General features: G+C 38.0%; 1 protein-coding gene across 2 annotated transcripts in view; it reads left to right on the top strand.

Annotated features, from left to right (window-relative positions):
- PEX1 (peroxisomal biogenesis factor 1) overlaps positions 1-25420 on the top strand; it is a 58964-nt gene that overhangs the window by 6775 nt on the left and 26769 nt on the right. For both annotated transcript variants that reach the window (XM_021102380.1, XM_003357437.4), the window contains exons 3-13: positions 4962-5045; positions 5233-5347; positions 5445-6211; positions 7556-7675; positions 10795-10918; positions 11329-11432; positions 12305-12387; positions 13724-13856; positions 17278-17374; positions 18777-18947; positions 20534-20688. In XM_021102380.1, the coding sequence (XP_020958039.1) occupies positions 4962-5045; positions 5233-5347; positions 5445-6211; positions 7556-7675; positions 10795-10918; positions 11329-11432; positions 12305-12387; positions 13724-13856; positions 17278-17374; positions 18777-18947; positions 20534-20688 (1953 nt within the window). The remainder of the gene's footprint in view (positions 1-4961; positions 5046-5232; positions 5348-5444; positions 6212-7555; positions 7676-10794; positions 10919-11328; positions 11433-12304; positions 12388-13723; positions 13857-17277; positions 17375-18776; positions 18948-20533; positions 20689-25420) is intronic.

Raw genomic sequence — 25420 nt, 5'->3', positions numbered from 1 at the left:
TTTTGTTTTGTTTTTAGGGCCACACACATGGCACATGGAGATTCCCAGGCTAGGGGTGAAATTTGAGCTGTAGCTCCCTGCTTACGCCATAGCCACATAGGATCTGAGCACCATCTGCAACCCATACCACAGCTCATGGCAACACCGGATCCTTAACCTGATGAGCAAGGCCAGGGGTTGAACCTTTGTCCTCTTGGATGCTAGTCAGATTCGTTTCTACTGAGCCACGACGGGAACTCCTAACAGTCTATGCTGTTGTTTGGTCACTAGCTAGCATATACTCCATTAATTCATTATCATATAGTCTGCCGTGTCCCCTGGTTGATTTTGTGTTCTACTGTCTATTTTACCCACTTTCCAGGTTCCCTAGCTTTTTTTTCATGCAATTATTTTTGCTTTATGAATTACTGAATTTTGCTTGGCATTATTGAACTTCATTTGTTTCTGACAGATGTTCTAACCTTCCAAAGATTGTACTTGATTTAAAAAAAAAAATCTATCTCACAACAGAGGGTCATTATTTTTTCTTCTTTGTCTTGACTGTAGGTTTAATGTGCTTTGATTGTAAACCCCAGGCTTAAGGACTCATGTCTGTCTTCATTTTATTATATTCCCCAGCATATGTTTTAAAATATTTTAAACTACAGAAGTAAAACATATTCAGTACAAATCTTTTACAATTAAAAGTAAAAAAAAAAAAAGTTTTTCTCTTTCTCTAACCCCAGCCTCAGTAATGTGTTCTGTGTATTGGAATTTCACTAGACCTTTCAGATTTAAAGAATGAGATCATACATATTTTCTGTAATTTTTTTTCCCCACAAACTGTATCAGAAATAGCTTTCCATGTGTTACAATGTGCTTTGAACATCTCTGTGTATGTACAGAAAGAAATATTAAAAATTGAATTGCCGGGGAGTTCCCGTTGTGGTGCAGTGGTTAACGAATCCGACTAGGAACCATGAGGTTGCGGGTTCGGTCCCTGCCCTTGCTCAGTGGGTTAACGATCCGGCGTTGCCGTGAGCTGTGGTGTAGGTTGCAGACGCGGCTCGGATCCCGAGTTGCTGTGGCTCTGGCGTAGGCCGGTGGCTACAGCTCTGATTCATCCCCTAGCCTGGGAACCTCCATGTGCCGCAGAAGCGGCCCAAAGAAATAGCAAAAAAAAGACAAAAAAAAAAAAATTGAATTGCCAATTTTAGGGCACTGCACATTTAAAAATCTGATAGGTGGGGACAGTTCCTAGGTGATTCGGAGGGTAAAGGATCCAGCGTTGTCCCCTCTGTGGCTCATGCTTATTGCTGTGCTATGGGTTCGTTTCCTGGCCTGGGAACTTCCACATGCCATGGGCGTGGCCAAAAAAAAAAAAATTTATATGTATACACAGCACACATATATGGGGCTAAATTGCTTTCTGTTACCAGATTCCCACAGCAGTGCAGATGAACGTCACATCTTTTCAACTTGTTTTGAACATGGACTAGTTTTGTTCATGTATGTTTCTGATAATGAGAATGGACCACCAGTGAGAAATCCATATACCTATAGTGCTACTCTTTTGCTTACCCTGAAACTTTAGCACCAGAGTGACCTTAGAAATCACTACCTTTGGTGCCTTACCTCACAAACTTAGGGAGATGGACTGCTTTGCCCAGGATTGCATAGCAAGTTCAAGTTCTGCTCTCCTTGAGTATACAGCACTTCCCCATGGGAAGCATCAGCGTCCTGTTCCTGATCATGATGTCCTAATAAGCACCCTGAACAGTCCTGCTGTTTTCATTCCCATTTGCTTCAAAGGGAACTTTTTTTTTCTGCACATCCTCTGTATTGTAGCAGCACCACTAAGGCACTCTCTCTAGGAACAGAAGGTGGGCTGGCACGGTCAGGACGCTGGCTTTTTGGTGGGCAGGAGCTGCCTTGCGCTTCCTTAGCTTGTATGGGGCACCAAGGGCCGTAACAGAGGACCTGATGAGGCACTTGGGAAATTCTGCCCCAGCCCACAAAAGCAGAGAAAGAGCATTTAATGCTCAGTAGCTTTGGATTTTACTCCTCTAAGCCCTAGAAATGCACATAGAAGAGGAAAGAAAGTAAGAGGATAGATGCTAGGTTCTTGAGACTCTAGCGTTTCCTGTATCTTATCAACTGGCATGAGTGGGTATTTGTTTTACTCTACTTTTATTTTTATTTCTATTTTTCGGCAGCATATGGAAGTTCCTGGACCAGGGATCGAACCCCCACTGTGGTTGTAGCCTGTGCCACAGCTGCGGTGACACCGGATCCTTAACCCACTGTACCACAGCTGTACTTTTAGCTGTGAATGATTATACTTCTAAATAATTCTAAACAATTGGTTCTGGTCTCTATTTTAGTATGTTTGTTGTTTTTTCAGAAGCAGCATGGCTTGAGGTTAGTTTTTCTAAGTTGGCCGAACTTTTAGAAATAATGTTGTTGTTGTTGTTTTCTGTCTTTTTGCTTTTTTTAGGGCCGCACCTGTGGCATATGGAGGCTCCCAGGCTAGGAGTCTAATTGGAGCTGTAGCCACCGGCCTACATCAGAGCCACAGCAACGCCAGATCCGAGCTGCGTCTGCGGCCTACACTACAGCTCACGGCAGCGCCGGATCCTTAACCCAATGAGCAAGGCCAGGGATTGAATCTGCAACCTTATGGTTCCTAGTCGGATTCGTTAACCACTGTGCCACGACGGGAACTCCTAGAAATAATGTTATTTATATACTAGATCAAGCCATGACTTGATGACATTGTTGGGTTTTTGTGGGGTTTTTTGTTGTTGTTGTTTTTTCAGGTTTTTAGTTTTTCTATTATAGTTGATTTATATTGTTCTGTCAACTTCTGCTGTACAGCAAAGTGACCTGGTCATATATACATACACACATACACACACACACACATGCAAATATATATATACACACACATATGCACATTTTTTTTCTCACATTATCCTCCATCGTGTTCTATCACAAGTGACTAGATATAGTTCCCTGTGCTGTACAGCAGGATCTCATTCTTATCCACTCCAAATGGAATAGCTTGCTTCTACTAACCCCAAATTCCCAGTCCATCCCGCTTCCTCCTCCTCCCCCTCAGCAACCACAAGTCTGTTCTCTAAGTCCACGAGTTTGTTTCTCTTCTGTAGAAAGGTTCATTTGTGCTATATATTAGATAATTCCAGATATAAATGATATCATATGGTATTTGTCTTTCTTTTTCTGACTTACTTTACTTAGTACGAAAGTCTCTAGTTTGATCCATGTTGCTGCAAATGGCATTATCTTGTCCTTTTTATGGCTGAGGAGTATTCCATTGTGTATGTGTGCCACATCTTCTTATTCCATCCAATTGTCAATGGATATTTAGGTTTTTTGCATATCTTGGCTATTGCGAATAGTGCTATAAGCAACATAGGGGTGCATGTATCTTTTTCAAGGAAAGTTTTGTCTGGATATGTGCCTAGGAGTGAAATTGCTAAGTCATATGGTTGTTCTATATTTAGTTTTCTGAGGTACCTCCATATTGTTTTCCACAGTGGTTGTACCAATTTACATTCCCACCAATAGTGTAGGAGGGTTCCCTTTTCTCCAAACCCTCTCCAGCATTTGTTATTTGTGGACTTATTAATGATGGCCATTCTGACTGCTGTGAGGTGGTCTTCTCAGGTCTTCTGCCCATTTTTCATTCGGGTTGTTGGTTTTGTTGTTGTTGAGTTGTATAAAGTTGTTTGTATATTTTAGAGATTAAGCCCTTGTCAGTTGCATCATTTGAAACAATTTTTCCCCCATTCCATAGGTTTTTTGTCTTTTTTTTTTTTTATGGTTTCCTTTGCTGTGCAAAAGCTTGTCAGTTTGATTAGGTCCCATTGGTTTATTTATTATTTTATTTCTGTTGCGTTGGGAGACTGACCTAAGAAAACATTTGTACAATTGATGTCAGAGAATGTTTTGCCTATGTTCTCTTCTAGGAGTTGGATGGTGTCTTGTCTTATGTTTAACTCTTTAAGCCATTTTGAGTTTATTTTCGTGCATGGTGTGAGGGTGTGTTCTAGTTTCATTGATTTATATGCAGCTGTCCAGTTTTCCCAGCACCACTTGTTGAAGAGACTTTTTCCCATTTTATATTCTTGCCTCCCTTGTTGAAAATTAATTGACCGTAGGTGTCTGGGTTTATTTCTGGGTTCTCTATTCTGTTTTTTTGGTCCGATGTGTGTTTTGGTACCTGTCTTGATTACTGTAGCTTTGTAATATTGCCTGAGGTCTGGGAGAGTTATGTCTCCTGCTTAGTTTTTGATCCTTAGGATTGCTTTGGTAATTCTTGGTCTTTTGTGGTTCCATGTAAATTTTGGGATTTGTTCTAATTCTGTGAAAAATGTCATGGGTAATTTTATAGGGATTGCAATGAATCTGTAGATTGCTTTGGGTGGTATGGCCATTTTAACAATACTAATTCTTCCAGTCCAGGCACATGGAATATCTTTCCATTCCTTTGAATCCTCTTTAATGTCCTTGATTAATGTTTTATAGTTCTCAGTGTATACGTCTTTCACCTCCTTAATCAGGTTTATTCCTAGGTATTTAATTTTTTGGGGTGAGATTTTAAAAGGTATTTTTATATTCATTTTCTAATACTTCATTGTTAGCATACAGAAAGAGTTTTTGGTTTTGTTTTTGCATTTTTTAACTTACATTTCTTTAAATGGTTGTCTTTATATATTTTTAATATGTATTGTGTTAGTATGTATTTCCCTTTGTTCTATAATTATGAAATAATTTTTTCTAAAATGCTGAGTACAGACCTAGTTAAGAATACATGCTTAACAAATATTTGTCAAATAAAGAACTATACCCAACATGCACACACACTTAATTACATAGCTAAAGGGAGAACTTCTTATTTTCTAGGGATACAAAAATAGTCTTTTAATAGTAGTTTTATATTTTACGTTTTTTTCCAGGTGTTTCTCAAGCCATGTTCCCATGTGGTGTCTTGTCAACAAGTTGAAGTGGAACCCCTCTCAGCAGATGATTGGGAGATACTGGTAAAGAAAATAAAATGAGAACTATCCCAGTGTAGAGTTAAACTGCTTCAAAATATCAGTGTCTTTAGATTCCCTGAGCATCATTATGTATTCTGAGTTGATTTGTACGAATGTGTTGCGATTTCCTTGTTAGACATGGAATGAACAAAATGTCAAGTGAACTCATCTTTTTGTTTCTTGGTTCTAGGAGCTGCATGCTGCTTCCCTTGAACAGCATCTTCTAGATCAAATTCGAATAGTTTTTCCAAAGGCCATTTTTCCCATTTGGGTTGATCAGCAAACTTACGTATTTATCCAGATTGGTAGGTGCTATTTTAATATTTTCTGTTATACTTTACACTGCAGCATTGAGAACAGAGCAGAGGCTAGTGCACCTAATGACCTTTATTTTATACACAGTTGCACTAATACCAGGGGCGTCTTATGGAAGGCTGGAAACTGACAGCAGACTCCTTATTCAGCCAAAGACTCGCCAAGCCAAAGAGAATACATTTTCAAAAGGAGATAATGCACGGGGAAAATTTCATAATTATGAAGGAAACCAAAAAGGATTGACAAAAGAACCTCAAACCAAGCAACTTCAGTCAAATACTATAGGAATCACTAGGTCTCAAGAAACAGATTCAAAGGATACAATTGACGCATCCTCAGTGCCAAGCTTATGGACTATGATAGGAAGTATTTTTTCGTTTGGGTCTGAAAAGAAACAAGACATGTCCTGGGGTTTAACTGAAATCAATGCATTCAAAAATATGCAGTCAGAAGTTGTTCCTTTGGACAATATTTTCAGAGTATGCAAATCTCAGCCTCCCAGCATATGTAATGCATCCCCAACTTCTGTGTTTCACAAACACTACACCATTCATGTATTTCCATGGGACCAGGAATATTTTGATGTGGAGCCCAGCTTTACTGTGACCTATGGAAAGCTAGCTAAAGTACTTTCTCCAAAGCAACAGCAAAATAAAACAAAGCAAAGTGTCCTGTCACCTGAAAAAGAGAAGCAGATGTCAGAACCACTAGATCAAAAACAAATTAGCCCGGACTCTAGTCAAGAAGATGACAAGGCCTGCGTGCTAAAGGTGGTCTGGAATGGACTTGAGGAATTGAAGAATGCCGTTAAATACACCAAGAATGTAGAAGCTCTTCATCTTGGGAAAGTCTGGGTTAGTATAAATCTTCTAATTAGGAAGAAGATAATCTTATGTTGCTTGAACTTCCCCAAATTATGAATTAGAATGATATCTCATATACAAATTGAAAACCGATGTAAGAAGAAATAGCGTCTAAAGTTCCTTTGGGGACACGTTTCTGATTGTGGGGTCAAAAGTCCTTGTTTGGGTGAAGGTTGTTTATTTTCTGGCTGCATAAACTTGGGCAGGTATAAGCTTGGGTACAGGCCTAGAGAGGTCAAGATGGTTTGTGTGAGGTTTTTAGCTAGTAAGTGGAACTCAGATTCAGACCCATGCAGGCTGTCAGGTTCACGCTTCATGTGGAGAGCCCTACAAAGCCTCACATCTTTAATGCTTGCATTAAAGTTCTTGAAAGCATAGGAGGGATGTGTTATGTACTGGGGGGCGTGCCCAGTGTACAGAGAGACTCATAGCATGAGATGACCTGCCTTTGAATGTGCCCAGAAGCTGCTTACCCCGCTGGTCTCAGCTCTTTAACTTGTGTGTGATGGAAAGGGAAGGTAGAGCTACTGGGGTTTCATCTTCTCATCCTGGCCTCAGATATTAATGCTAAATTTATGTGAAATGAGTCACTATCCCCCTTTGAACCTAATTCTGAACCATTGTGTAGTGAAACCTCAGGGTGACAAGGGAGGATATTGTTAGGACAGGGAAGAAAAATGGGAAAGAAGGGGGGGGTCTCCTTTGTAGATTCCTTTTACTCTCACAGTTTTACTTTTGACATTTATGCAACTTACCTGTGACATTTATGTGACTCTTTGGCCAATGTCATTTTCTAAAGCTCCAAACATGCCTCATTTATTTTCTTTTAGCACTCAACTCTTCCTTGAGTAGCTCCCACTGCATCTTCAAAATCAAGTTGTCTAATACCGAACTTGTTATGACTTATCTCTTCCTATGAATGGTCCTGTTATATCCTTGATACTATGGGGTGAAACGGGGTGAGATAGTGATGAGGGTCAAGTTCTAAAGACCACGTGAGATGGCAGTGAGGAGTCCCCACTTCCACTCTGCTTTCAAGGTTGGGAGAATGGCCAGTGAGGAATGGCAGTAGTTGACTTCAGGTTCTCAGACAGGCTTGACATGGTGGATCAAAACTGATCACATTCTGAAGAGGATGTTGAAGAAAGGAATGTAGAGGATAAATTGAAATGTTTCTGATAGAGCAGTACCTGAATGCCCATCTGGTTATATGATGGATTATGACAGCATCTATCATTCACCTGAATTCATGGAAGTTAACATCAGTATTTACACTATGGAGTATTTCTTAATCAAATTTTAACTTATATTTTTGTTTACTTTTATATATTTCAGATTCCAGATGACCTGAGAAAGAGACTAAATATAGAAATGCATGCAGTAGTCAGAATAACTCCAGTGGAAATTACCCCTAAAATTCCAAGATCTCTAACATTACAACCTAGAGAAAACTTAGTAAGTTAAAATACGTATGTTACATCACAGTTGTTTAACATGTACTATAAATTTTCTGGTTGCTTTAGCTAAGTAATGAGAATGTTGTATTCCTTTTTGCCAGAAGTCTTTTTTTTCCTTTTCCCTTTATTGTGGTAAACTATATATAGCATAAAATGCTGTTTTAACTATTTTTAAGTGAGCAGTTCAGTGGCATTAAGTACATTTGTAATGTGCAACGGACACCGCTATCTATTTCCAAAATTTCCATCACCCCAAACAGAAAACTCTGTACCCATTAAGCAGTCACTCCCATCTTTCTCACCCAGATTCTTGGTAATCTCTCATCTATATTTTTTCTCTGTGAATTTTCTTATTCTAGATCTTTTATGTAAGTGGAATCCTATAATATTTGTCCTCCGTGTCTAGCTTATTTCACTTATTATGTTTTCAGGGTTCATCTGTGTTGTAGCATATATCAGACTCTTATTCCTATTTATGGCTAAATAACACTCCATTGTATGTATATACCACATTTTGTTTATTCATCCATCTGGTGATGGACACTGGGGTATTTCTGCCTTTTTAGCTTATTGTGAATGATGCTGCTGTGGACGTTGATGTCCAGGTATTTGTTTGGGAGTCCCTGCTTTCAGTTCTTTAGGGTACATACTTAGGAGTTGAATTGCTAGATTTTATGATAATTCTATGTTTAACTTTTTGAGAAACCAAGAAGTCTTTAATAAGTGGTACTATATACCCAATGCAAATATGGATAATTTGGCTTTTAAAAGATTAATACTTTTCTTACATGTGGATAATTTTAAAATTTTTCTCACATTTTTCAGTGTTAGTACTCTAGCATTAGTATCATACAAATGCTGGACTGTGTAACTTTTCTACTCTGTTAATTCTGTAGAAACTGGTGGTATGGTCAGGAAATGAGGTATGGAACTTGATTTTAAAATCTTTTTAGGAGTTCCCATTGTGGCACAGCAGAAACGAATCTGACTAGGAATGATGGGGTTGAGGGTTTGATTCCTGGCCTCAGTGGGTTAAGGGTCTGGCATTGCCATGAGCTGAGGTGTAGGTCACAGATGTGGCTTGGATCTGATGTTGCTGTGGCTGTGGGGTAGGCTGGCAGCTGTAGCTCCGACTGGACCACTAGCCTGCGAACCTCCATATACCGTGGGTGTGGCCCTAAAAAGCAAAAAAAATAAAATAAATAAATAAAATAAAATCTTTTTAATAGGGTATTATCTTCTGTACCAGTTTAGGTTGCCAGTTCTCAGAAAATTATAATACAGGAAAATCATTGTATTATATATTTAAAAATTCCAAACATGATTTAATCCTTCTTTGATAATTCCGATGGTATTTTTGGATCCTCAGGATCATGATGGTCATTATGTAACCATTTGAACAGAACTTTCTAGTTGATGAAACCTCAGATAAGATAGCTTAATTCATGAGACTGTAAAAAAGGAAAATAAATAGCATAAATGCCATTTCCATAACAGCATGCAGCTGAGCATTTAACACATTGCCTCAACAGTATACAGTGATTTGAACTTTTCTTTCCACTTTTTGGTTATTGATCTTAGTATTTTTTTTCAAAAGTGAAGTATTATGTACAAAAATAATTACCTACTGCTCATAGTTTTTTTTTTTCTGGTCTCAGTAATGGGATATTACTTTTTTAGGGCTGCACCTGTGGTGTATGGAAGTTCCCAGGCTAGGGGTCAAATCGAGCTGTAGCTGCTGGCCTACACCACAGCCACAGCCACTCGGGATCGGAGCCACATCTGCAACCTATACCACAGCTCACGACAACACCAGATCCTTAACCCACTGAGCAAGGCCAGGGATCGAACCCACATCCTCATATATACTAGTCGGGTTTGTAACCTGCTGAACCACAACAGGAACTCCCAGTAATGGGATATTACTAAAGAATATTTGATTCTAGAGGAATTATGTGTCGCCTTCTGATTTTAAAATTCTTGATTTTAAATAGTTTTCATTTTCATTTCATGACTAACTGTAGGTCTTTAATCCCACTGTCCCATAATATTCAAAGAAGTAACTGTGTTTTTTAAGGCTAGGAAGTGGGAGTTCCCATCATGGCTTAGTGGTTAACGAATCCGACTAGGAACCATGAGGTTGCGGGTTCGGTCCCTGCCCTTGCTCAGTGGGTTAAGGATCCGGCGTTGCCGTGAGCTGTGGTGTAGGTCGCAGACGTGGCTCGGATCCAGTGTTGCTGTGGCTCTGGCATAGGCTGGCAGCTATAGCTCCGATTAGACCCCTAGCCTGGGAACCTCCATATGCCGCGGGAGCGGCCCAAGAAATAACTAAAAAGACAAAAAAAAAAAAAAATTAGCAGTGTTTTTGTTTGAATTTTTTCATACTTTGGAAAAATATGTTAACACTCTACTTGTTGAGCATAATGACACCATGGCTAGTTTCACAGAAGAAAGAAAAAGTGACTTGAACATATAGTTTATTTTCTTTTTCTCCTGTATAGAGAAGTTGGGAGGAGGTCATAGGTGGTTAAACTATATCACCAGGGATCTAGGTTCCTTTGGTTTTTCTCTTCTGTCATCTTTAGCCTGTGCCTTTTCTCCTCTTAGATACAAGATGTTCGCTGTCATAATAGGTATCATATCCACATTCTTGGCTGTAGAAGGAAAGACAGAAATCAAAAGCTTTCTCCTTGCCAGATTTCTCTGCCTCTTAATCAGGACAAGAAGGCCTTCCCAGGGGTTGCTGCTTATAGACCATCCGCCAGAGTGGAGCCACACACATGCACACGCAGCTGCAGGCTGAGCACGGAGGAGTCCGTGCTCCCAGCTGTGCAGGGAGGGAGGCAAGGGAGAAGGGTGGAATGACAGTCAGTGAGCTAAGCTGTGGTGTGTGTGTGTGTGTGTGTGTGTGTGTGTCAGTCACTGCACATAGAGAAAAGGAGTGTTCTGCCACTTCTGTACTTGTGCTGTCATGTCAAATCCTGAAGCTGTGCCTATAATGCAAACATCCTTCCTTTTCTTGTTTGGTAAACTTTTCATTTTATTGGCAAGATAAGGTATTAAGGTTAAGTTCAGGCATTAAAATATCATTATTGTTCTTTCCTTTTTTTCTGACAGCCTGAAGACGTAAGTGAAGAAGACATAAAAGCTGTGTTCTCTTCATGGTTACAACAGTCCACTACTACCACACTTCCTTTGATAATATCAGAGGAAGAATATATTAAGCTGGAAATTAAAGATGGTGGGTACATTTTATTTGCTATTTTGATATTTTTCCTATTTAAGAAGTTATAAAATTTTCCATCGTTTTCCAACTTGTGAATAGTGTGAATAATGATAACAGTATATTTTACCTATCAAAGAATGCCTTTATTTAAATTTAAATGAGGGAGTTCCCATAGTGGTACAGTGGGTTAAGAACTCAACATCACGTCAATGAGGATGTGCGTTAGATCCTTGGTCTTGCTCAGTGGGTTAAGCATTTGCCATAAGCTGCGGCCTAGCTCACAGCTGCAGCTCCTATTCAATCCCTGGCCCGGGAACTTCCGTATGCTGCAGACCAGGCTGTAAAAAAAAAAAATAAAATTTAAATTTACAATTATTTTATCTCAGCTTCAGTACTAACTACATTTATTACTTTCTTTTTAATAGGATTGAAGGAGTTTTCTCTGAATACAGCTCATTCTTGGGAAAAGGAAAAAGAAAAAAATATTTTTCTATTGAGTGCCAATCTGCTACAGAAGACTACAATACAAGTAATTACCTTCTATTGGATAGTTAATGAAAATATTTTCACACACGATTGTTTATAAAGTATGAATTTACCTGTTAAGGCATTGCACCATAAAGTGTATTAGAAACTTGAATGATAAGAGTAAGGAATAACTTGATTTAAAATATTTAATTCTATAATCTTTTTAACTTGTCAAAACAAATTATTGATTTATCCTAAATTTAAAATCAGTGCCTCCACACAATTAAGTTTTAAGAATAGAATTGATTATGTTAACTGGCAAATGCATCATGATTTTGGAGTCTTCTAGTATTGAAACAAATGAAAGCTTAGCTTCCAGGTTTGGCTTTTTTAAATAATGCAGTTTTGCTGTACAGCCGTATTATATCAGTTCTTAAATTCTCACCTCTTCACAAATATTATGAGATCATTTTTCTTCTAGAAATATTTTTAAAGTGGTCTTTTTAGAATATTAGGTTTTAGGATATTCAATTTTGTCATTATAGAATTAAAGATGCTCTAGTTATTTGGAATTTCAGAAACTAGACATTATTTCTTCTATACTTTTGAAGTATAACTGAAAGACTATCATGCAGAGAAGATACAAAGACCTGGGAAAAAGAGTAAATGTGACACAAATCAAAATTGCAAATAAAGATGTATCTGTAAACTGTATTAAGATGACATTCTTTACTGCTTGTTAACCATAAATATATGTATTCCTTGGATGAGTTACTTATTGGTAAGGCTTTTGTAAGTAATAATCTTGCATGCACAATCCATCTTTTCTCTCTGGTGTTAACAGAATCAGCAATTCAGTTTCCTGGGACCCTAGAAAAACAGGCAAAAGATATAACTTTGAAATGTAAAACTGATTTTTCCTTGCTGCTATAGGTCCTTCTAGATCCTATGGTAAAAGAAGAAAACAGTGAGGAAATTGACTTTATTCTTCCTTTTTTAAAGCTGAACTGCCTGGGGTAAGAAGTTACGGCCAAACTAGCCTGTTTAGACTTATGTCTGACATTATCTTTGGCAGGGCTTTTATGTGTAAATATTAACGTTGATGTTAGTATCATTGACTATTCCTACTAATGCAGTAGTACATATTTTCCCAAGGATTATTTCTGTTTTCCCACCTGGCTTAGTAATTTGTCTTGTCTTCTTAGAAAACTAAAAGTCTGAAGCTTATTTGAAATTTTACTTTGAGATTTGATTTGTGAGAAGAAAGCCAACTAGGTATGACCTGAATTATATGTGCTTGAATAAAACAATAATTCTTTTAAAATTAATACATCTTTAATGTTAAATCCAAAAACAGTTGAATGTTTAACAATATTTCAAATTAAGTTATTCCTTCACTGTCTTATTGATGTACCAATTGGGATTATTTGTGTTTTCCTCAGCTTTTAAGACAAACCTGAAAATAACCTCCTCAGTTTTTTTAGCTCTTAGTGTAAGAATCTCACATAAACATGAATTCTTCACAGAGGCCTTCAGTAGATGTAGTCGTAGTGACTTGATTTCCTGTAGCAGTATAATCTGTAAATGTTTTAGTAAACTATGAAGTAACAATTTTTAAATGTAGTATACTATTCAAGTATAAAGTAAAATCTCTGCAATTTAGATTAATTTTAGGAATTTTTGACATTTATTATCAGAAATAAACTGGCAGAGTTCAGAAGTAGGTTGAAATTCATGTTTGTATAATCTACAGATTGAAACTGGATTTCAAAGATGACAGTTAGTGGGAATAAGTCTTCAATTATCCTAACACATTGAGGGGGATGTTTCTGTGTGTTAAGACAAGATTCCTCAAGGAATCTTATTAGGACAAAACTTAGTTATTGTACATATTTGAAAGTAATAAAATTAGTTTTAAAATTTGTGATTCAAGGAGTTCTCTTGGTGTGAAGTAGGTTAAGGATCTGGCCTTGTCACTGCAGTGACTCAGGTTGCTGCTGTGGCTCAGGTTCGATCCCTGGCTCTGGTACTCCCACGTCACGGGTACAGCCAAATAAGTAAATAAATAAAAATAAAATCTGTGATTCAAGATTTGGCATTCATTCTGGTGTGCACTGGTGGCTACAGCTCCAATTCAACCACTAGCCTGGGAACTTCCATATGCCACAGGTGTGGCCCTAAAAAAAAAAAAAAAAAAGACATTAATTCATCATACTTTTAAGTATGGGAGAATTTCTAAGATTTTACCCTTGTTATAAATCGATAACTAGCCTAGGAAAGAAGTATCAGAATTTTCATAGCTAGATGTTTTCTGCTTCAGTTTTATCATGTCACAATTTACATGTTTTGCAGAGGAGTGAATTCCATAGGCGTCTCCTCCATGGAGCACATCACTCACAGCCTCCTGGGACGCCCTTTGTCTCGGCAGCTGATGTCCCTCATGGCAGGACTTAGGAATGGCGCCCTTTTACTCACAGGAGGAAAGGTATGTGCTTAAAATATGCTCATGTTCACTAATTAGCAGCTTTTAATTCTTCTCTTTCTAGGTTTTGATCATCTGTTATTTAGAGTTGATATGAGATGTGTAAAGCATTTGTCCCTTCTCTGGTATTTTTGAGTGACTGCTGTTAGGTATTGGGAAAGTGGTGATGCTCTCTGAATGGATATGATTGTATGATTTTTCTTCTTTAGGATGTTGGTAGGGTGTTGATAGATTTGACTGATTTTCACGTGTTAAACCAGCCTCGCAAATCTATAATAAATCCCTCTTGGCCGTGGTCTGCTGTTCTTCTTATACATTGCTGAGTTCTGTTTGCTCATATTCTGTTGAGGATTTTGTAAGTTCATGAGAGATATTGGCCTATAGTTTTCTGTTGCTGTACTGTCTTTGGTTTTGCTGTCAGGGTAACACTGGCCTCATAAAGTGAGTTGAGAAGTAGTCCCTCCTGTTGTTTTTTGAGAGAGAGTGTATGAAATTGATGTTTCTTTTTCTTTAAAGGTTTGGTAAAAAGTCTAGTGAAACCATCTGCGTCTGGAGATTTCTTTACAAATTCTTTGTAAATTTAACCCCTAATTTCATCTTCGCAGACATTTGGTAGTCTGTAGGTTTTAAGGAATGGATCCTTTTCTTCTAAGTTGTTGAATTTTTAAGTATAAAGTTGTTGGTAGTGTTCTCTTATTATGCTTTTAATAGCAGAATCTGTTGTAGTGTCCCATTTCCTAATATTGGTGATTTGGGTCTTCTCTCTATTTATTTATTTTTATTTTATTATTATTAATTTTTGTGTCCTATTAAGGCCACACCTGCAGCATATGGAAGTTCCCAAGCTAGGGGTTGGAATCAGAGCTGTAGCTGCCTGCCTATACCATAGCCACAGCAACGCTAGATCTGAGCCGAGCCACGTCTGTGGTCTTCATGCAACTCATGGCAATGCTGGCTCCTTAACCCACTGAGCAAGGCCAGGGATTAAATGTGCATCCTCATGGATACTAGTCAGGTTCATTTCTGCTGAGCCACAAGGGAAACTCTTTTAAATCTTTGTCAATTTTGCTATAGGTTCCTTGACCTTTTAAAAAGGTTGCAGTTTTATCCTCTACCAAGGTAGTATTGTTTCCAGGGCTGCATTATGGTCTTTATGAGTCTTTGTGCTTTCTTCCAAGGCAAAATTATAAGGCTTTTTCATTCCTGTTCACTCGTAACTCCAGTATAATAACTTCTTTTCCCTCTTACTAGCCAAGTTGCTTTTCTTTTTATTCTTATTTTAAATATAGCAACTATTTTCCTATAACTCAAGTTTCTACTTTAGGAAACTGGAAAATGAAGAGGAAATTAAATCCAGTGTAAGCACTGCTGTGTAGCACAGGGAACTATATTAATCACTTAATGATGGAACATGATGGAGAATAATGTGAGAAAAAGAATGTGTGTGTGTATATATATGACTAGGTCACTTTGCTATACAACAGAAATTGACAGAACATTGTAAATCAACTATGATAGAAAAAATAAAAATCTTAGTAAAAAAATCCAGTGTAAACAGAAGAAAAGACGTAATTAGAATAGAAATCAATGAATCGAAAATAGGAAATGAGTAGAGAAAATCGATGAAACCAAAAGCTGGCTTTTTGAAAAGGTCAGTAAAATTGATAAGTCTCTAGCCAGGCTAAGAAAGAAAAAGAGAGAAGACACACATTATTAAAATAAGAAATGAAAAGCAGGATCTCAATACAGATCTCATGGAAATTAAAAAGATAATAAAGTAGTAATGATAGTAATGAGTAGCTCTGTGCCTATAAATTTGATAACCTTGATGAATGGACTGATTCCTTGAAAGACACAAGCTTCTGAAACTACAAAAGAATATATAGACAATATGAAAAGGCCTATGTCTGTTAAAGAAATTAATAACCTTCCAAAACAAAAAGCATTAGGCCCAGATGGGTGCACTGGTGAACTCTACCAAACACTCAAGGAAGAAATTATACCAATTCTCTACAATCTCTTTCAGAGGATAGAAGCCAAAGGAATACTTCCTGAGTCATGCTATGAGGCCACCATTACCTAAGACCAAGGCATCACAAGAAAAGAAAACTACAGACCATTATCTCTCATGAACGTAGATGCAAAAATCCTCAACAAAATATTAGCAAATTGAGTTAACCAGTGTATAAAAAAGAATTATACACCACCATCAAGTAGGATTTATCTCAGGTTTGCAAGGCTGGTAAAACATAACAACTACTCTACATGGTTCCTATATTACCTGTGATACTTTCAAAATACATCATCAGGGTAAAATGTTTATTTTGAAAAAACAATACCCTCTTGACCCACAAACCAGATTTTTAGTCTTGACTAGGGGTACCATGGCTAATAGGAAGAGTAAGCAGAAAACCTGGATCGAAGTTCCAACCCTGTCTTGTACTTAATCCCTTGACTTCTGGCAGTTCTTTAGTTTTTTACCTGCCTTTTTAGGATGAACTTCACTTAAAAGAAATAATGTATATGAAAGGGCTTTGTGAACAAATGTGCATACAAATGTGAATTATTTTGAGAGCAAAAGCCCTCTGACTAGGCAAAATATTTATGACAGGTGGGGCCTATACCCTAGCAACCTAATGTCTTTATTCTTTGGAGCCTATTGACTATAAACATAAATACAATTCTGTAAACTATAATGATGGTAGTATTTGTCCAGTGCCTGCTGAGTTTCAGACTTTGCAAAAAAAGCTTGGCTGTTTTTCTAGTTCCCAGCAATGAAAAAATATTGGAAGTGGTGCAGGGCTGTTAAAGCTGGACAGAACAACACTGGTAAGAAATAATAGTAGATTAAGGGAGGAAACATTTGTACCTTTTGATATAGTAATTCCACTTCCAGAAATTTATTCTAAAGGTATAATATGACAAATAAGTAAACACGTGTGTATATGGGTGTTTATTTTAGCTTTACTTATAGTTAAATATTGGGAGCAGCATAAAGATAACAACAGGACGGGGCTTGTTAAGCCTGTTGTGGTCTAGTACGTCACCACCCTGGAGACATATTAGGGAGCGGATGCTGCTCTGTATCTGCTGATAAAGAGGGTAGTGATTTATTGTGAGCCTGCACGAATACTGTAAATATAAATTTACGTAAAATGTGTGCAGAGTGCCTGGAAGAATGGTACATCAAAACAAATTACAGTGATTTTGTATTTTTCACGTATTATTTTATAATCAGGGATGTGGATCTTTTTTCCCCCCAGCTTTATTGAGATGTAATTGTTATATAACTTTATGTAGCATCTCCTTGACTGATGAGGCCCAATTTTTGTGGTTCCCCTGACAACCATCATCTTTGTGATGACAGAAGCTCTTTCTGTGCTTGAATATAATTGAGAGTTCTTATGAAGCAATTATTTTCTAGGGGAGTGGAAAATCAACTTTAGCGAAGGCAATCTGTAAAGAAGCGTTTGACGTATTGGATGCCCATGTGGAGATAGTTGACTGTAAAGCTTTACGAGGTATGAATATGGTTAACACCGCATAAATCTCTCTTGTGGTAGAAATATTATTTAATGCTGTTAGTCTAATAAATAAATATACCTAATCTTTATTTAACTTTCTTGTTTGTCCTTTAGTCCTTGAAATTACTTAGAAGTTTAATTACTAAAGAAGTTAATCTTTAGGTTTCTAATTTTTTTAATAAAAATTTTAAAACTCCATATTTGATGAAAGCCTTTTTTCTTTTTTCTAGCCAAGACTATTTTCCTAGGAATACCAGCTTACACCACTCTGAGAAAGTTAGTTTACATCCATTAGAGTATTCTAAATACTATCTCTGAATTGCTATGGGAAACTGGTAGGGCATTGCCTTGGAGGAAGGTAAGTAGGTGGCTGTGGACAGCAAAGAGGAGAATTAGAATTTTCTCTATACAGCTGACTCTTGTACAATGCAGAGCTTAGAGGTGCTAGTCCTCCATGCAGCCAGAAATCCTATTATAACTTACTGTCATCCTGCTGTATATGCAGTTCCCTTGTATCTGCAGATTCAAGCAACTTCAGACAGTGTAGTGCTGTAGTATTTACTGTTGAAAAAAATCTTTGTGGCCCCTTTGCAATTCAAACCTGTGTTGTTCATGGGTCACCTGTACACTTATACATTTAAAAGTATTCAACATTTACATTATTATCGATTGAATTTTAAAAAATCAAAAAGATTTTACTTTAAAGCAGTTAATTTTTTTCTCCTACCTCTTACTCCCATGTGGTTCCAACTAGTCATTATATTCTGTTTTTTAATCCGGTATATAACAAGAAACTAAGAAGTTGCCTTTGAAAACTCATTACGTCATATGCTGTAAAGGTGGTTTTAGAGACATTGTCCGTCACTTAGTCTGCTTGAAGCCTCTTGTGAAAATTTTGTTTTGGAGCTAAGTACAGGGACTCTTTACATTGATTTATGAATTGATTTGTTTCTATACTTTGAAAATTAAAAGTTTTAATTCATGAAGAAGTTTGAATTTTTGAATTTATGTACATGATTTTAAGTTTACTGCTTTGCAGTAAGCCATCTGAAATTCTCCATGGAATGAGGCGAGGTATGAATAAGTATATATATATATATGTATATATGTATATATATATATATGTATATACACACACACACACACAGAAAATTATAGTAGCATATTCCTTTTTTCAGTTTTATGGAATTCAGTACTTTATCAAGTGCTCTGAGGCTTATTAATCAACCTGTGTCATGATTATTAAATGTTAGTGGTTGGTATGTTAACAAAATACTTGAATTGATGGAATTTTCATAGTTAAATCACTATTGAATTTTTCTGATGCTTTCGGAAGGGCAGCCTGAACTTTCCCAGCCCTGAAATAACATCAAAACCATTTTATATCTTCTGTGTTAAGGAAAAAGGCTTGAAAACCTACAAAAAACCATAGTGGCGGCTTTCTCAGAGGCATCGTGGAGGCAGCCTTCTGTTGTTCTGCTGGACGACCTGGATCTGGTTGCGGGCCTGCCTGCCCTCCCGGAACATGAGCATAGTCCTGAGGCTGTGCAGAGCCAGAGGCTGGCACATGGTAATGGGAACGCATCCACTCACTGGCTTCAGGCCTTTCTCTTTTATCAGACAGCATTTTTAGTCTTAGCAGTGTATCTGCTCTCTTCCAAGAACATATTCCAGAGTATGTGCTCTGCAACATGTTGATTTTTAGGCCTCTGGTAGCAAGGTTGGTGGGGTGAGGGCAGTGTGAAAATCCTGCAACTTTATCGTTAGTCTTTGGGGCTCTTTCATTCTCCTCTACTTATTAGAAATTCCTGAATTGTACAGATTTCCTCTTGCTTTGTTCATCTGACAAATACTTGTCTATGGCTTGTCTGCAGTCTGTATTCTCAGAGTCTTAGGAAATATAAGTAAACAGACAATTTTGGTACAGAATACCGGTGGTCATAAGATAGCTCCCATGTCTTAACTGCCCTTTCAAGCTAAGGGTTGCTTTGTACTCTCCATGTAGATATTCTGGTTTTACAGGTAAGTAAACGGAAATTGAAAGCTTAGTGATTTGACCGGGGTGACACAGCTAGGAGGTGGCAGGGTGTGTTTTGCTAGAAGTAAGCAGAGGTGGTGGGAGGGATGAGAAGTTATCAGGAGGGCCTGGAGTTCCCCTTGTGGCTCAGTGGAAATGAACCCAGCTAGGATCCATGAGAACAGAGGTTAATCCCTGGCCTTGCTCAGTGGTTTAAGGACCCGGCATTGCCATGAGTCGTGGTGTAGGTCGCAGACATGGCTCAGGTCTGGCGTTGCTGTGGCTGTGGTGTAGGCTGGCAGCAATAGCTCCAATTCAGCCCCTAGCGTAGGAACCTCCATATGCCTTGCGTGTGGCCCTAAAAAGAAAAAAAAGTCAGGAGTTCCCGTGGTGGCGCAGCGGAAACAAATCCAACTGGAAACCATGAGGTTGCGGGCTTAATCCCTGGCCGTGTTCAGTGGGTTAAGGATCCAGCGTTGCCATGAGCTGTGGTGTAGGTTGCAGACGCGGCTGGAATCTGGTGTTGCTGTGGCTCTGGTGTAGGCCGGCAGCTACAGCTCCGGTTGGACCCCTAGCCTGGGAACCTGCATATGCCATGGGTGAGGGCCTAACAAAAGACAAAAGACAAAAAAAAAAAAAAAAAAAGAGAGAGATCATTCAGGAAGTAATGGGAATATGAGCTGTATTTTGCCTGATTAATAGAATAGAGTATGGAAGTTTATCATTCTTCTATAGTATTTATTTCAGAGACTCCTTTTCATTTACAAGATAAAGAAGTAGAACCTCGTTAGGCATTTTTCTGAGTGCACAGTTCTTCTATGCTTAGATTGATCAGAGCCTGGCCAGTGTTAGGTTCTCAATAGATAAACCAGTGAATGAGTGGAAGAATTATACTCCGCCTTAAAGATCAATTTTAAGTTATCTATTTTTTTTTGGCCTTGCCTGTAGCATGCAGAAATTCCTAGGCGAGGGATTGAACCCACACCACAGTAGTGTCCCTGCCACAACACTGACAATACCAGATCCTTAACCTCTAGGCCATCAGGAAACTCCTAGGTTATCATTTTTAATGAGGATGTAATTTTAAAATTTCATGCTTATATTTACTAAGCTTTTTACAGTATATTGCTTAATTCCAGCCTTGAATGATATGACGAAAGAGTTAATTTCCATGGGAAGTTTGGTTGCACTGATTGCTACAAGCCAGTCTCAGCATTCTCTACATCCTTTACTTGTTTCTGCTCAAGGAATTCACCTGTTTCAGTGCGTCCAGCACATACAGCCTCCTGATCAGGTAACATGCTACTTGCGAAGATTGTTGAAATATGTACCTTTTTATATAAATTATTTTTCAGTTTTATTAATGATTTATAGCTTTAAACTGATGCTTATATTAGCGATCTTAAGAATACTTAAAAGTCAACATTCAGTGCATGTTTTGCTTAGAGGTACAGTTTTCATCCGAAGCGTTACCATGTACTGTCTAAGAAACGGGGTCTTTGAAAATAGCATTTCTTCTTTTTTTTTTAATTAAAGTTTTCCTTTTTTATTCCATTTAAAAATAAAAACCCTAGAAATTCTGAACTGCTTCATTTCGCATTGGTAAAAATCTGTAAATACACTATGGAAATTAGTTTTTCAGCTTTATTGAGACAAAATTTACAAATAAAATTGTATGTATATGAAGTGTACAACATGATTTGATATACATTGTGAAATATTTACCACAATCAAGTTAATTAATACATCTATCACTTCACATATTTACCTTTTTAAAACATTTCTTCTTTTAAAAATTTAACTGAAAAATAATAATAGTAATAAAAATTAAAAAAAAATAAAAATAAAAATTTGAACATTTTTTTTTTTAACCAACACTAGTATTCTGTGCCCACTATGGTTCTGGTCCCCATTTCTAAAGCGTGGGTTTTTCCCCCCACACCATCAAGCGACTCCTAGATACCAACTGAGTGTCCTATAATTCAACCCAGTTCTGACACTACCAGAGATTTATCACATCTATTGGATCTATCAGATCTATCTTCAGATCCCACAGGGTAAGGGCTCAGTGCCACAAGACTGCCCTCCACTTGGATCCCAGCCACCAAGTCCAGGTTGTTACCTGTGCTTCCGACTGATCATAAACCAGAGATTCCCACGACTTCTTCTTTGGGTGATTTAATTTGCCAGAGGAACTCAGAGAATTTGGGAAACTCGTTTATCACTAGGTTACCAAGATATTAAAGAATAAAAATCAATGGTCAGATGAAAAGATACATAAGCAAAGTCATGAACCAAGGAGTGTCTGTCTGTGTCCAAGAGTTCGGGGTCTAGCCTGGTAGCATGTGTAAGTGTTCTGGTTCTCCAGCATGGAAGCTCTCCAAACCCCACCCTTTTGGGTGTGTATGAAAGCTTTATTCTGTAGGGAGGTGTGATTGATTAAATCTTTGACCAGCTGGCATTGATTAAGCCTTCCATCCCTTCCCCCTCTCCAGAAATCAGGGGGTGGGACTGAAAGTTTCAGTCCTATATGCTTTGTTGGTTCCCCAGGGACCAGCCCTTACACTTCCATGCTTTCCAATGGACACTCATTAACATAAACTCAGGTGTGGTTGAAAAGGGTTTGTTATGAATATCAAGACACCTTTATCACTCTTATTACTTAGGAAATATTAAGGGTTTTAGGAGATCTGTGCCAGAAGCAAGACAAAAAGCAAATATATATTTTGTATCATAAAGCACAATACCACACTCACACACAACCCATCATCTCCTTTGGAGACTTAGGTTCATGATGGTTCTAGTGGCAGTACACTCAAAGAATGTTCCAGACAGCAAGCGTATTTTAACTTCTTGTTTAAAATTCTTATCTAGCCTCTTACCAAAATATTCACCCTGTGCTAGTTAACTGTTATTGCAGAAGAAAAATACCCTAACAGTTACTAAGCGTAACACAATGGTAGTGGTATTGGTTCTTGAATATGGTCTTAGAATTATATTGTATAGGGACAGCAATGACGGAACACTCTTAAAGGAACCTAAAAAGTTTCTTACAGAGGAAAGAAAGTAATTTATTTATTTATTTATTTTTGTCTTTTTGCCTTTTCTAGGGCTGCTTTCCCCGGCATATGGAGGTTCCCAGGCTAGGGGTCTAATCAGAGCTGTAACCACCAGCCTATACCACAGCCACAGCAACGCGGGATCCAAGCCACATCTGCAACCTACACCACAGCTCACAACGACACCGAATCCTTAACCCACTGAGCAAGGCCAGGGATAGAACCCACAACCTCATGGTTCCTAGTCGGATTCGTTAACCACTGCACCACGATGGGAACTCCAAGAAAGTAATTTATTAATGTGACTCTTTTTTTAACTTTATTGAGGTATAACTGAAGACAACAGACTCACTAAAGTATACAATTTTAAAAAAAATTTTTATTACTCAATGAATTTATTACATTTATAGTTGTACAATGATCATCACAATCCAATTTTATAGGATTTCCATCCCACACCCACAACACATCCCCCTACCCCCCAACTGTCTCCTTTGGAAACCATACGTTTTTCAAAGTCTGAGTTAGTATCTGCTCTGCAAAGAAGTTCATTCTGTTCTTTTTTCAGATTCCACGTGTCAGTGAAAGCATTTGATGTTGGTGTCTCATTGTCTGACTGACTTCACTTAGCATGATAGTCTCTAGGTCCATCCATGTTGCTAAAAATGCTGGCATTTTGTTCCTTTTAATGGCTGAGTAATGTTCCATTGCATATATGTACCACATCTTCTGGATCCACTCTTCTGTCGATGGACATTTAGGTTGTTTCCATGTCTTGGCTATTGCAAATAGTGCTGTAGTGAACATCAGAGTACATGTGCCTTTGTGAGTCTTGGTTTTCTCTGGATAAATGCCCAGGAGTGGGATTGCTAAATCAAATGGTAGTTCTGTTTTTTGTTTTCTGAGGAATCTCCACACTGTTTTCCACAGTGGCTGGACCAATTTACAATCCCACCAACAATGTAATAGGTTTCCTTTTTCTCCACACCCTCTCCAGTACTTATTGTTTGTAAACTTTTGGATGATGGCCATTCTGGCTGGTGTAAGGTGGTACCTCAGAGTGGCTTTGATTTGTATTTCTCTAACAATGAGTGATGTTGAACACCTTTTCATGTGTTTTTTGTCCATCTGTATGTCTTCTTTGGAGGAGCGTCTGTTTAGATCTTCTGCCCATTTTTTGATGGGGTTGTTTGTTTTTTTGGTATGGAGCTACAGAAGGTGTTTATAAATTTTGGAGATTAATCCCTGTCAGTAGATTCATTTGCCAAGATTTTCTCCCATTCTGTGGGTTGTCTTTTCATTTTGGTTAGGGTTTCCTTTGCTGTGCAGAAACTTTTAAGTTTGATTAAGTCCCGTTTGTTTATTTTTGTTTTTATTATCAATATTCTGAGAGGTAGATCTGAGAAGATATTGCTGTCATTTATGTCGGAGAGTGTTTGGCCTATGTTTTCCTCTAGGAGTTTTATAGTGTCTGGTCTTATATCTATGTCTTTAATCCATTTGGAGTTTATTTTTGTGTATGGTGTTAGGGAGTGTTCTAATTTCATTCTTTTCCATGTGGCTGTCCAGGTTCCCCAGCACCACTTATTGAAGAGGTTATCTTTTCTCCATTATATATTCTTGCCTCCTTTGTCATAGATGAGTTGGCTGTAGGTGCATGGGTTTGACTCTGGGCTTTCTATCCTGTTCCACTGATCTATATTTCTGTCTTTGTGCCAGTACCATACGGTTTTGATGACTGTTGCTTTGTAGTATAGTCTGAGGTCCAGGAGCCTGATTCCTCCAGCTCCATTTTTCTTTTTCAGGATGTCTTTGGCTATTCTTGGTCTGTTGTGCTTCTAAACAAACTTTAAAATATTTTCTTCGAGTTTTGTGAAAAATGTCCTTGGTAATTTGATAGGGATGCATTGAATCTGTAGATTGCCTTGGGTAGTATAGTCATTTTGATAATACTGACTCTTCCAATCCAAGAGCATGGTATGTCTTTCCATTTGTGTCATTTTTTATTTCTTTCATCAGTGTCTTATAGTTTTCAGAGTACAGGTCTTTTGTCTCTTTAGGTAGGTTTACTCCTAGGTATTTTATTCTTTTGGATGCAATGGTAAACGGGATTGCTTCCCTAATTTCTCTTTCTGATCTTTCATTGTTGGTATATAGAAATGTCGTTGATTTCTGTGTATTAATTTTCTATCCTGCGACTTTGCCAAAGTCATGGATGAGCTCTAACAGATTTCTGGTAGAGTCTTTAGGATTCTCTAGGTATAGTATCATATCATCTGCAAATAGTGATAGTTTACTTCTTCCTTTCCAATCTGGATTCCTATTATCTCTTTTACTTCTCTGATTGCCATGGCTAGGACTGCCAAAACTATGTTGAATAGTAGTGGCGAGAGCAGACATCCTTGTCTTGTTCGTGATCTCAGCAGGAATTCTTTCACCTTTTCACCATTGAGAATGATGTTTGCTGTGGGTTTGTCATATATGGCCTTTATTATGTTGAGGTAGGTTCCCTCTATGCCCATTTTCTGAAGGGTTTGTATCAGAAATGGGTGTTGGATCTGAGAGGATCTTATGGTTTTTATTCTTCAGTTTGTTAATGTGGTGTATCACACTGATGGATTTGCGGATATTGAAGAATCCTTGCATCCCTGGGATAATAAAGTATATAATTTGATCAGGTTTGTTTGTTTGTTTTGTCCTTTGTCTTTTTTAGGGCTGTACCCGTGGCATATAGAGTTTCCCAGGCTAGGGGTCGAATCGGAGCTGCAGCTGTTGGCCTACACCATAGCCACAGCAATGCAGGATCTGAGCTGTGACTACGACCTATATATACCACAGCTCATGGCAACACAGGATCCTTAACCCACTGAGCGAGCCAGGGATTGAACCCACGTCCTCATGGACACTAGTAAGATTTGTTAACCACTGAGCCACGACAGGAACTCCTTGATCAGTTTAACCTACGTG

The sequence above is a fragment of the Sus scrofa genome, chromosome 9 (genome assembly GCF_000003025.6).
Source record: "Sus scrofa isolate TJ Tabasco breed Duroc chromosome 9, Sscrofa11.1, whole genome shotgun sequence".
NCBI classification, from domain to species: domain Eukaryota; kingdom Metazoa; phylum Chordata; class Mammalia; order Artiodactyla; family Suidae; genus Sus; species Sus scrofa.
The sequence above is the reverse complement of the archived record's forward strand: the minus strand, read 5'-3'. Positions and strand labels throughout refer to the sequence as shown.